The 13,884-nt window shown below is 42.7% G+C and overlaps 1 protein-coding gene across 2 annotated transcripts in view; it reads right to left on the bottom strand.

Annotated features, from left to right (window-relative positions):
* Positions 1–5,999: 5,999 nt before the first annotated feature.
* The window catches only part of KLHL29 (kelch like family member 29), a 386,838-nt gene continuing 378,953 nt past the window's right edge, over positions 6,000–13,884 (bottom strand). For both annotated transcript variants that reach the window (XM_033054932.1, XM_033054933.1), the window contains one exon: positions 6,000–8,327. In XM_033054932.1, coding sequence (XP_032910823.1) covers positions 8,144–8,327 — 184 coding nt within the window. In that variant the 3' untranslated portion in view covers positions 6,000–8,143. The remainder of the gene's footprint in view (positions 8,328–13,884) is intronic.

Raw genomic sequence — 13,884 nt, 5'->3', positions numbered from 1 at the left:
TGTCCCATAACCCAGAGATGCTCAACTGTAAAAGTAGGAGTTTGTGGAAGATGATCTGTCCACTTTGGGACTGCATTGGGAGGAAGGAAAGACTTAAGGTCAAATTTCAAAAGGACTCCCTTTGAAATATTTATTCATCAAAGGCAGTGAAACAGAACATAGAGGATTAATTCATCCTAGGAATTATGTTAAATTTGGACTCAATTAGTTTTCTAAGAAGGAATCTTTCTGCTGTAGAAGGAAAAGAAAATAATGTTTTAGCTAAGAACCTATTTATGATCTCCAAAGCCCCAGCTACAGTTTTGTTGTAAAGATCTGGCATTGTCCTGCTGACTTTGTTGCACCTTGTAGAATCCTTTCTGTGTGGAGGCTGCCTGGAAGAACAGTGATACCTGATTTTGGTGATGGGGAAGGACAAATTGCTAATGCATTTAAGGTTTCTAATGAACATAATTCTGACATAAGTTTTGAAGTGATGCCCACTATTCTCTGTGACATTACAAAAGGTTTAGTGTGATAAAGCAAATGTAACATGGATAGTCACACATTGTATGTGACTACTAACATCAGTTTAGTAATAAATTACTGTTTTCTATAGACATTTGAAGTATCATAAATAAAAGCATGTAAGACTACGTTTTCATTAAGTACTGGAGATTTAACTGGTATAAAATTAATGTTTTACCTTTATACTGGAGTTAGAGTGCTCCAGAGTCTTGCTCTAAAATCTAAAGCGTGTCCAGCAGAAAAAAAAAAAAAGCTTTTTATTAAAAATAAAAATCTTCCTTTTCACAAGATTCAGGACAGCCACAAAAGCACAAGCTGAGCATAAATTTTACACTGTTAATCTTGTCAATGCATGAGAATAAATTTTGGAAATGGAAATGAGCTGACATCTAATGATGATTTTAATGTTCAGCAATTTGTTACAAAAATTTGGGTTTATTCACGGGGAATGATGCCAGCAGAAAACACTGGTTTGTTGAATCGGATGCTGTGGCACGTATGATTTAATCTCCTGCATGCCCAGGGCCTGCTGACATCTGAATGGCTTAACAGTGTTTTTGGGGAAGGCATTTAGTCTGCAGAGTACATCTGCCTGCTCTCTGAACTTTTCATGGAGTAGTTAAAACTCGTGGGTAGAAACACGTGCCTCATTCCTCATTTGTTTTGGTCCAGCTTCAACTTCCAGGCTCTGCTTCTTGTCTAAGGAGCAGATTCGTTTAGACTATTCATACCTGTTTTTTCCCCCCCATGAAGACACTAATGCACTGTGATCAAGTAGCCTCTCCATCTTTTTTTCTGAAGAACAAGCTTTTTATGGCTCTCACTGCATTTTCTCCAGCCTTTAAGTCAATTTTGTGGCTTTATTCTGCAGTAGGTCAATTTTTCAACATCTTCTAAAACATTTGTTCACAGAGGAGAAATTGATGTGATATTCCAGCATAGGTCCCACCAGTGCCATTTACAGAGGCAAAAATCACTGATTCCTATTCCCTGTCCCTCTTTTTGCACATCTAAAGATCAATTTAGGCCTTTTATACCATGAAATTGGGCTGGGAACTCTTGTTGTTTGACTCTTCTCAGACTTGCAGCTTTTCATGATGCAGTTCTCCATCCCAAATGGCAACATTCCCCATTCCCACCTCTCTGAGGTCCTGCTTAGCTTTATGAAGTTTTATGGGTCCCAGTCAGCCACAGGAGCCAGCACCATATCTGACTTGTTCAGGCCTCATTATCTTTCCCTCAGCTAATCTTTTCCACAGGTCTGTGAGTAGTGATTTATGTCAACATTTTCCTTCAAGAACTTTGGGAGAAGAGGATTCCCCCATTAGAAACACTCTGATAGTACCAAATTGAGAATTACTCGAGCAGATTAGATATTCCTCAATTAATCTGCCTTTTCTTAGCCCATTTAATATTTGCTGTCTGAATACTGTACCATGAGGAAGTTGAAGTATTTTGTCACATACTGTTGAAAATCTATTACCTTATCAATCAAATGTGTAATCCTGTCAGAGAATGAGATCAGCTTTGTGTGATACAGCCAATTTTCTGGAAAATCATTGTATTTCTTCTTATCCCTTTGATTCATGATCACTTTAGTTAGATACCATCTTTCCATTTTTACTTGGGCTTGATGTCAGGTGAATGCCCTGTAATTGCCCAGTCATTTCACTTGCCCTTTGATAACTGTCACATTATTGGCACTCTCTGAAATACCCCCATGTTATTAAAAATGAATGTCAGCAGGGCAGAGACTTTGTGGAGATGGCTCAGTGTTAGGTTACCTCTGGAATTAAAAACCCCTTATCCAATTGGGAAAGTCTAATATTCTCTCCAGGTAGTAAGCAGTTGGGATGTATTGCTCTCCATAGGGGGTACCACTTGTGAAGGAGTAAACAGAAATATGAGCCATTCCCGAGCTTACAGTCCCTTGCCACATTTCCAGTCTTAATTTTCCCCGGAAAGGCTGTATGTAGCTTTATGATAGAATCAGAGAATAAGGATTAGGAAGGGACCTTAAAGATCATCTAGTCCCAATCCCCTGCCATGGGCAGGGACACTTCCCACTAGACCAGGCTGCTCAAGGCCTTTTCCAACCTGACTTTGAACACTCCCAGAGTTGGGGCATCCTGTGCCAATGTCTCACCACCCTCGCAGGAAAGAATTTCTTCCCAATTGTAATTTAAATCTCCCTTCTTTCAGTTTGTACCCATTTCCCCTCATCCTATCACTGCAGTTCCTGTTGAAGAGTCCCTCCCTGGGTTCCCTGCAGACCCCTTTCAGTTACTGGAATGTTGCTGTGAGACGTCCTTGTAACCTCCAGGCTCAACAGCCTCAGCTTTCTCTGCCTGAAATGTTCCAATACATAAACTGGGAACTTGCAGAAAAGCTGGGCCTAAATTCAAAGAGGTAAAATTGAAATTGATGTAACAAGTAATGGAGCACTGCATTCACTGGATATTAAAATATCTAACTTACTAAAAGACTATTTCTTTTAATGGAAACAGCTACCAAAGTTCCAGTGGGTTTGGAAGTTTAGGCTTGCTTTGTGACAGCCGATTATTGTTTCTATGGTAGAGAGACTGATTCTGGTGGAGCATCAGGCTCAGGAGCATTTGGTGTGTCTCCTTCCCTGTTTAATTCCTTGATCCTTACTTGGATCCTTGCTGTCCACTAGCACAGGGACATTGCATTAGAAATTTCAGAGTTGCTTAAATTCACAAGGTGTGGAGAGGGATTGGCTCATTTCTACCTGTGAGACCTATTTTTTATTAACATGTATTGTTTTTAATGAGGTGAGATGCTGATGCTTCTGTAGGACTGTCACAGGTGACCTTGGGTAGGTGTCTCCTCTTTAGCCACAAAAATGTAGGAAAAAGTCACTGGTGCTGGACAACAGCAAAGGTTTGATACTGTATTTTGCCTGTATGAATCTTGCTGTGTAAGATCTGTGGTATGTATGAACTCCAGAGAAAGAAAGAACACTGCTCAAAACCAACAGATTATGAAATTAAAAACAGGAAGCCTTTCAAATCTTCATTGTACAGCTCATCGCTAGTGAAAAATTCAGAGGCAAATACGGCTTGATGGCACCACTGGAGCTTCCTTCTCCCAGGTAGTAACTGAGCCAAAACACTTAATTCTGTGCGTAAAGCTGCTGCCGACTGAAGTAGAATTTATTTAGATAAAGAAAATTGGAATTTATTACTCTGTAAGAAATCTGCTAGCTAAACAGGACTTCCTGAAAGTAGTGTGTGTTATCAAAAGAAAAAACACTGGTGACCAGCAAAGGGAGAGTTGTTTTTCATGGTAGTCTGCCACTCTGGTTTTTGTTTCCAGGCTTCCAGAGCTCGGCTGAGGAGCCCACGATGTCAGCTCTTGCTCTCATGAATTCTAACCTCAGTGAGTGTTTAATCATGCCTCAAACAGCTTGGCTTTTTGGAGGAAAAACGGTGTTTCTGTTCCGGTATTGCTGTCCAGCTTAATGTAATGAGTGATGGGAACACCGTGCCCGGGATGCATCCATCTGCTTCCCTCCAGACCATTTTCTTTCTGGCCTTTTCTGCAGTCTGAAGTTATCAGCCCTGAACACTTGCTGATGATGGGAACTTAGTGCTGCCTTCGGTACATGCAGCCATCTCTACCTCAGCTGAAAGCACGCTTCAGCTCCTGTTTTTGAGCTGACTTAAAACGGGAAAGAAGTCATTAAGTGGTGAGCTTAAGGGTCTCATCCAATTTAAAAGGCTTGTATTAGCATGACAAGTTAGAAATGTCCAAGCAGTACAGAGTCAGTGTCTTCTTACAGACCTGGCACAGGTTGCAGCTTGCCAAGTCCTGACTGCATATGCTGTGTGTAGTTTTATTTGATATTACATTACACCAAGTCACCTTTTTTCAGTGGGGATAGTGATGCAGTGTGAAGCTTTGGGATTTGTTCCCTTTTTCTCGGACAAATCCTTCACGAGAAGCTGGGAGGGTGGATAAGTACCTGAAGCCACTTGTGCCTGTTCCATCTCTGCTGATTAAACATGTTTGTGCTGGTGGAGCCGGGCGGGAGCAGCTGCTCTCCTGGCTAATCCCTGCAGCTGCAGAACGCGGGCGCTCCGTTTGTCTGGACTCCTCCAAGGGCAAGCTGGAGTGTACCCAGCGCTCTTAATTAGCTGCTGCAGTTACACTGTGCTAAGCTCAGCCTTAACACCTACCTGCAGTTAATTAAAAGATGGGGTTGCTGAGGTTTTATTAGTACTGTGTGTTTGCTGCTGGATGAAACAAGGGGAGAAAAGGGGGATGGCTTGTGTAAGTTGTCAGGGGTAGGTGATTACCTGAACACAGTGAACAGCCCCATTTGGAGACCACTCTCCTTCCCAGGTGAGCCAGGAGAGAGCCACACCAGCGAGCAAAAGAGTTTTTATTATCAGGCTGCTGCGCCAGCCTGTCCCCCTGAATTTCTTACAGCTTTTAAGAAGAAAAACCTCTGAGCAGGTATGTGCGCATGATTCATTTGGCAAAAGTGCTCAGCCAACTTCCCAGAGTGGAACTAAATAAATTTGCACATACAGGTAAAGTAAATAGTCTGTGTCTTGTTCATCCTACCAAGTATTATTGACTAGTGCTGAGTAAGAGATCCGTGCAGAGCCTTGATGAAACGTTGGCAACTTACCTCACAGCCTGGATTACTGCAGCATGGTTTGGTAATACTGAATTGCAAGGCTTTCAGTAATCTTCACAGGATGTTCAACCTCAGCCACTAAGCCTAAACTAGAATGTTTAAAAACTGCAGTTCACGCTCTTAAATACTCTGTAAGAACCAGAGACAATTTCAATAAATGCTAGGCTCTTCCTGTTAATGTGCAGAACAGAAATTACCTCCTCAGATCCGGCTGAAATGTTCCACTGTGGTGGTATTTGAGACCAGTTATATTTGGCTCATCTTTGTTCCAGATCCAGTTTTACAACTACCAGATGACACCCTAATGAAACATCAAAGAAGCCATGAACGGTTGCATGGAATTGCTCTCTGAACGATGTATCCAGTGAGGTACAGAGCTCCCACACTGGATATGAAGGAATTTTGACCATAGGGCAAATGCAGCTTTCATCTTTTAGACATTGCAGCAGCAGTGCAGCAGAAATTTTTGCTTTCATTTAAAAAAATAAAGTTAAAAACCTGTTTATCAGGGTTTCTTTTCATTTCCTAAACTATCCTGAGCCCTTCTGTTCTTTACTTACTAGTACGTTTGGGAAAAGGAACAATCTTTCTGAATAAAATCTAAAATTACTTTAAAGAGATTTTTTCTGAAATGAGAATGAAAGCAGTTTGGAAGCTTCTGCGTGTTTAAGTATTAGCAATAAATTTTTGAATTTGCAAGAGAAACTAGTTGGATGGAATGAGTACATTTTCATCCCTGGCTTGGTTGAAACATGAAGTCCCCATTTGTGCAGTGGTTTTTCTTGACCAATCATGACAAAATTAATCCAATCTGGATGCTGAATCTAGATCTATAAATATATTTATTATAATATAACAAGAACTTAACAGTAAACATAAACTATATACAATACCATTACAGATAACCCTGTTTTTAATATTATTCACAGAAATAGCCAGTTTTGTTCCAGTGTGAGAAATGAAGAAATAAGCTAAATTGGAAATGTCGAATGTGTTTCAGTCTTGTTGACAGGTAGCACCTCCTTTGGAGGTAGACACACACCAACACTAAAATTAGTCCTGCCCCAGGCAGTTAGAAACTTGTGCTCCAATCTTTAGGTTCACACTTGCACCCTGTTTGACATAAATACTTTAAATGACATACTAGTATATAATTTTGTTGTGCTTATTATTTTTCTTTTCTTTAAAGAATAAATAAAACAACTGCATAACAAAGGCTGGAACCTCACTGTAAAATGAGAGGCTTGAGTCGCCTTATAGCTTGACTCAGCTGACTCGAGCACATTTTCTTTAAATACTGCAAGATACAAATGTCTTTATTTTTTTAAATTTTATTTTATAAATGGTTATTAATAAAATAAGATGATTAGCTAACCATCTGCATTGATTTCCCCAAAGCTGTAGGCAGACCTCCCTCCATATAAAAAGGCTACTGTATTTGGTATGAAATTCAACTAGATATTGAATGCAACATCTCACCCACACCCTGTACAGGACCCTCCTTCTTGAATTACTGGTATGGCATTTGGGATTTGAGTCTGCAAAGGCAAGTATGGCAACTTTTTTCCCTCTACTTGGAAGGAAACCAGACAATCCTTAGCTTGGGGTTACTTCCTACTGGTGAATTTTAAGGTTCTTTCCCCTGCCCCCTCTGTGTTACCCGGTCCATCTCCCATTTTATGTATAAATTTATAAAGAATTTCCACATCACAATGCTCTCTGGATAGACAATATTTTAATATATATAAAAATATAACCCCTGTGCTGTGCATATACTTACAACTCTACATAGTAATAATTTGAAGTCTCTTACACTGGGCTTAAGTCTATGCATTTTTCTACCATGGGCTTTAAACTCATGTGTTTAAAATCTGAAAATAAGAAGTATAAGGCTTCCACACCTAGGAAAAGAACTTGAAAAATAAAGTAAAATAAAAAACTTCTCAGACTTTACATAAAAGATAGTGGCGAGTATCCCGAGGCAAGGAATTTTGGTTGAGAGCCAAAACCGAGTGCGTAGCCAGAGGAGGCATCTTCTGTGTTTGATGAGCATGTGGCAAACCCACGCTACGCTGTGCGCTTTACTGTGATTCTGGCCAGAAGTGAAGAGTGGGTTTACCAGGAGAATGCCTCTGCAATCCAAACAGTTTCCATTTTTCACGGCGGGAATCGAGCACTGCCAAGTGAATCAGCAGAAACCCAGAGGAAAAGGTTCAGAAGCGCCCCCACCCCCTGGCATGGGCACAGCCTCATGTGCCCCCATGAGAATTACCAGGAGCAGAAACTCATCCAGCCCAACAGACCTTTTGTTTTCATCATTTTGCATGGAATTTATTACCATTGGCTATTCTTCTTCTCCCCAATCCCCACCTCACCCTGTTTTTGGGCTCTTCTCTAGAGAACTGAAATATTTGTTTGATCTGATGGAAGACTGACATCAGCGTAAGCCATCTGTCACACAAGATCTCTCTCAGTCATTGGTATTGAAAAGCATGTATTAGAAACAAATGTAGGAATCAAAGTGGTAAGGACACTTTGACCTTTCAAATAGATTGATGCCTAAAGTGTAATAGTAAAACTAATCTGCATGGTTATTTCAAGAATCAAGCTTGAGCTCTAAAGTAAAATGCAGATTATTGTTTTCCTCTCTTCCCCAGCTTAAAAAATATGAGAAATTCTATTGCACCTGGGTTGACCAAAAGCCGATGTCCAGAACAAGTGCCACTATAACATCTAGTGACACCCTTGCATTATTAAGTTACAATATCTTACATAGCACGGAGCTCTCTGCTCCTTGTTCACCAAAAGGTGAGGATGATTTTTCTACATTCAATGTAGACACTATTCAAGACTTTAGAGCAATATGTTCACTGGCTGGCTTTGCTGCTTTTGTTCCTTAAGTAATAATATTCCTCTTGCCTGCTTCCAGCAGGCACAAACAGTCTTCCATCCAACTCCTGGGGAACATCAGCCGCTCTGAATGTACTTCTTGATTGCTACGCAGCCGTGTCGGAAAACGGGGCAGGGCATATTTGGTAGAAGTGTCCACGTATTTGTTTTAGGGTCGTAGGCTTCCATGTTTCCCAGGGCAGGTCCTTCGCTGCTGACAATCCCACCAGTAGCATAGATTTTTCCATCTAGAACCACAGCACTGTGTTTACAAAAAAAAAAAAAATTAGTTTGAGTTAGGTGTCTTACTGAGCAATTTTCTTTTTAGGCTTAAAACAAACCCAGTCTTTTATAGCAATGGGTAAACAATGAATACACTTTTTGTTCTTATCTGTATAAAGCTATGTGAGCATTTCTCTTCTCTCTCCCTTTCTCTCCCCAAAATTAATCCTTTTTGTGTTCCTGCCAGGTAGGTAACTGTTGTCTCTAATGTAAACAACAGATAAAAGTCCAAGTAAGATGTTTCTCCAGCCCACACATGTGGGATCTGCAGCAAAAGCAGTAGGGTGGTGTGTCCCTCTAATGCTTTGCACGTGCAAAGCCAATCTAAGCAATTTGGGGTTTCCACCATCTCAGGTGGAATAAGCTCTTTCTTCGAAAAGGAGAGGGGGGAAATTTCAAAGTATGTTCTGTTGCTTCAGCTGCATCCATGGTTGTGCCCTGGCATGGGGGCCTGGAGTTCCTGCTGACTTTGTCCTTGTGCACCCCAGAGTTGTCCTTGGGAAGGTGGATCTGGGGCACACAGATCTGATGGTCAGGGCTGTGCAGCTGAGGGAATGACAGGGCAGCTCTTTGTTAGCATCTAAAGAAGATGAAAAACCTTACTGCTTTCCTAAAGTGTTTGACTTCAGATACCTTGTGTAAATCAAGAATAATGGGGCTGGGCTGGTGCCATGGTCCACAGGCTCCTGGTAAGAGAGAATTGCATGGGAGTGGAAGGTATTTGAAAGAAAACTTGCCTCTTGGTCTCATCTCTCCCTCTTCCTTCCACTTTATGCCTTGGCCTCTTGACCAGTGGTGCACATGGCAGGACACTGCTTTGGGCTGGTGAAGATGGGGCTGGGGTGCCATGTGTGCGTTTGGAAATGGCAGAGCATGGCAGAGGCATCTGGGTGGGAAAAGCCAATGCAGGACCTGCCATGTGCTCCATGCTGCCTCCCCACTGCATGGGGGGGAACCCAAAATTGGGGTTGTCTGCTTTTCATATGCCAGGAAGCCCAAATTTGCATTCCAAGTTGATTTAAAGGTGTTGTTAATCTGGATGGGGTTGATGATGGCTTTTCTGGTGGCTGGGTCCATTTGGAGAGCAGCTGATGGATGAATGATTGTGTTGGGAAGGAAAAGGGAGAGCTGGAGAGTATGCTCCTGCCAAAGGATAGCAGGGAGAACAGGAGGGATGGAAAGATGAGAAATTAATTGCAACCAAGACGGTGGCCTAGATCTAACAAGGTGAAAAAGTGTAGTAATCCTCTAGGCTTGGTAAAAGCAAAATAATTTTGTCTGGCTAATTTTGAAGTAGTGGGAAGAGGAAAGTTAAAAAGTGATAAAGGCAAATGCCACAGAACGCTGGAAGACACAGGATGAACTGAGACTAAAATGGCACCGACAATGCCACGTGCTTCTGAAGAACACAAGACTCTGATGTCCTTGTGGAGAAGCAGAGCCTGAGGTTAAAAATAAACTCACAATGACAACAGTGAGGACTCAAATAAGCCTAGTCCCTGGGTACTGCCAGGAAATAGGAAATAATGAGAATCTTGTCAAAATAACTGTTAATCTGAAAGGAGGAGGAAGGAGAGAGAGACTTGAAACACTTGATTAGAGCCTATCCACAAATCAGCAGGGCTGGATGATGCATAGCCCAGGCTCCTGAGGGAGTTTGCTAATGAACTTACTGAACCACGAGTAATTATTTTTCAAACGTCAGGGAGAAATGGGGGAGAAGAAGGACTTGAGTAAAGCAAGCGACATCCTGAAAGATGGCTTTGAAAGAGAAGGAGCCACCTCCAAAGGAGCCAGAGCTGGTGGCAGAGGCACTGCCTGGCAGGAACTCCTGCCAAGGCTCAGTCCCTATGCCCAGCAGGAGGTAGCAGGTAGCAGGACCAGCCCACCCAGTAAATCACACAAATGTGCTTATTAAACCACAGTTTTGGACTTAGGATATTTGCTGAGAGGTGGAAAGCCCATTTCTGGACAGGACTATTTAGGCAGGCTGGGAATTACAGCTTGCAAAATCTGGCTTGAGGAGGAGGAAATATTGCCCTACCCCAGGCTCCTGATGTGGTGGAGGGGCTGCTGAAATGAGCAGAATTGAGAGTTGAGAGATGAGGCCTTTGGGAAGTGGCTGCTGTTTTGTTTCACTATTTTTTATTTTTCCCTGGACTGTGAAGTTGAAAACAATGGAAGCTTACTTGTTTGGGATATGGTTTGGGATGTGGAAGAAGACCTAATGTCAGAGATGGACTGTGGTACAAAGCAACTCTGCTGCCTTGGTTCTCTAATGAAATGCTGATTATTTATTAAAACAGTACTTCTACACAATGCTTGATGTAAAAAAAGGAAATAAAAATTAAATGAGTTATCAGTTTTGTTGGGTTAAGTGGGGAAAAATGAAACAAACTCCAAAAGGTGTCCAAAAAAGATCTGTCTGAAGAACTATCAATAATGGGCAATTAAAACAAATATTAGTGTGGAGCACGGAGCCCAAGGCTGGTTCCATCAGTGCTGATGATCAAGGTCTGCTGCCCATGAATGATCTTATTTTTAATTTACTGGTGTGGACATGCTGGTGTAGATTGCAGCACCTCACACCAATACAGATCTCAGTCACCACTGATATACAGGGCTGGTCTACCACTCACTGCTCATTAACTGATGGAATTCCTCTGCATGGAGCTTTTAGTCTTGATGGGAAGAATGGAATGACCAGAGGGAAGACTCTACAGATGACCACAGGAACAGGAGCCAAGCAGCCACCAGCCCTTCCTTGCTGGCTCTGTGCTGCACAGCTGGAATCTGGCCTTAAGTATTCCCTTGTTAGGGAATCTGTCTCAGGTTAGGTCTCTAAACAGGGACATGGGTGCTTTACAAATTCTTGTGTCACATCTTAGCCAGCCACATTCCTCCTAGTGAAATCTTTTTTTTGTGGCACATTTAGCAGGAACTACTCTGAGCCAGAGCTGCTGCCACTGCAGAGCACTGAGCAGCCAAGGAAACCTTCCCAAAACGATCTGGGTCTGGGCTCCTCCCCAGCCCATGCTCTGGATTTGGGGTTACAGCGAGTGGGCAAGTGCTGCCCTTGTTCTCTGGAACCTGGGCTACAGCCCTGGAAATAATTCCTTCCCAGTGCCTGGGACAAGCAGCTCAATCCTGTACCTTCCCATCACGGTGCTGATGCATTGGGGAAGAAATGGATGCTGAATTCCACCCTCTGGAAGACTGCATGAATTTTAAATGGTGATTCTGCTCTCTCCGTCTGCAATTCCTGTAGATAAGACTGGCATAATGCTTAGCTTGTGAGTCATGCCTGAGGTTTAGCAAAGCAGTGAGCTGCTCCTGCCATGAATAAATAGTTCACAGTTCTGAGCACACAGTGGGTCCTCATATGTACAGGGAACTTTGGAGACATTCAGGCATCTCTGGAGCTAAAGTAGCAGGTAGGTGCTTAAGATAATTAGGAATTTAATCCTAAATTGCTGCTACTTTGTAATATTAGGGCAATCACTGCTAATTTCTGGGATCTTAGGGAACAGAAAACTCAAGTGGGTTCTAAAATCTTAAGTGAGTGGAAAGGAGTATGCTCATTGCTCTTTCTTCTTTACTGTGACAATATTTCGTTTCTCCCCTCCCTTCCATCCCATCAGCTGTAAAAACATCGTTACCAAGGCTGACATACAAAGAAAGAAATAATTACAATAATTAGGATGCGAGTTTATTGCTTGGTGCCATTAATCCTGAGAGATAAAATGATTACAGGCTGTCAGAGCCTGGGAAGGAAGGAAAGAAGCTTTGTGCCAGAGAGCCTTGCTGCAGGGACACAGACCCTGGTGGCTTTGGGGCAGTGACTTCCCTGGCTGTGGAGCAGCCAGACCTCCACCTCTCCAGCAGAATGTCTGGGGAGAAGGTAATGGGCATCCAAATGCAGATCACTTCAGCCACTCCTTCAAAAAAATGAGTTTCAGCCAATTATTACCATGCAGGCTAATGAATGACCCAGCTTTCTACTCTGCAGGTAATTACTGCTGCTCACTAGAGAGGCTTCTCCTGCCCTATGACTGATTCTCCTGAGATGCCTGGGCATCCTTCATTCCCCAAGCAATGCTCAGGGTCAGAGGATCACGCTGTGACTGTCCCCTGACACTGCCATGGCACTTCTGATCCATCTGCTGACCTCCATGAAGCTCTGGATCACACTCCCAGGAAAATTCCAATGAGGCTGAGGTGTGCCAAGGGCTGCTGGGAATCTGACTATCCATGACTGGTGTGCTTGTGTAATCTAAACACTCTTTACATCTCTCCCCTGCCTAACCATCTTTCAGTCCTTGCCCAGGCTGAGCAAATGGCAGGGAAGGCCCCTCTCTGACAGCTGCCTGTTAAAGGACTTGATGGGCAAACTGAATCACTGAACCAAAAAATCAAAGAACATCCCAGGCAGGAAGGGACCTTGAAACATCACCTGGTCCAACCTTTTGTGGGAAAGGGACACCAGATGAGATTATCTTGCATCCTGTCGAATCACATCCTGAAAACCTTTGGTGATGGGAATTCCACCACATCCCTGGGGAGGTTGTTCCAGTGAATGGCTGATCTCACAGGGAAAAACTCTTACATCACGATGAAGCCTCTCTTTGTGCAGCTTGTACCTGTTGCCCTATTTTCTTCTCCCATGTCTCCTTCTCAAGAGAGAGCTTCTGTCCTCCTTGTAGCTGCTCTTTGCATGCTGGAATACTCTGTGATGGTCCCCTGAGCTGTATCCTGGAGCTTTTATCCAGGGAGAAAAGACCCAACTCTTTCAGTCTCCTCTCATCAGGCCGGGTCTCTAGCACTTTGGTCATCTCCAAGAGCCTCCTCTGGACCCTCTCCAGTCTATCTGTGTCTCTTTTGAACTGTGGGAACCAGAAGTGCTGCCTGACAAGAGCTGAGTAGAGTGAGAAGATGAAACTCCTGATGGGCAGCAAGATTTGGAAATGGAGGATGTCACAGTTTTTTTTTCTGTATGTGTGAGAGGTGAAAGGCTGGGTGCTCTTGCTCCAGCACTTTTCTCTCCCAATAACATGCTGGACATACCATCAAGCAGTGGGACTACAAGAAATGTTAATTTTATTACTGCTTTAAAAATTCCTAAAGTCCGAAAGATCACATCAGCCTCATCAGGAAATGTTAACACATAAGTTTTCAAAATTCTCTCTTGTAACTCTCAGGGTTGCAAAAGATTTGGATTGGGCTGAATCAGTGTATTGTTTTGACTGTCTGAAGCTTAGTATCTTCTGAGGCCTCAAACAATGTTCTTCTCTGTCCTCATTTCTAGGTATGCATGCAGAAGCAAAAATTTATTTGGAGCAGTTTAATGAACTTTATTGAGTATTATCAGTTAGGCTGACACAGGATTTGCCTAAAGGAAGGGGGGGAAGAAATCCCTGGATTTATTAATGGATGAATTTCCTTCCCACCCTAAGGTTTCTTGAGGGTTTTACTGGAGGTGGAACTGAATGATGCTGGTGGGATTCTTGGGGTTGTCCTGTGCAGGGACAGGAGTTGGA

This window comes from Catharus ustulatus, chromosome 3 (genome assembly GCF_009819885.2).
Source record: "Catharus ustulatus isolate bCatUst1 chromosome 3, bCatUst1.pri.v2, whole genome shotgun sequence".
Taxonomy (NCBI): Eukaryota; Metazoa; Chordata; class Aves; order Passeriformes; family Turdidae; genus Catharus; species Catharus ustulatus.
The sequence above is the reverse complement of the archived record's forward strand: the minus strand, read 5'-3'. Positions and strand labels throughout refer to the sequence as shown.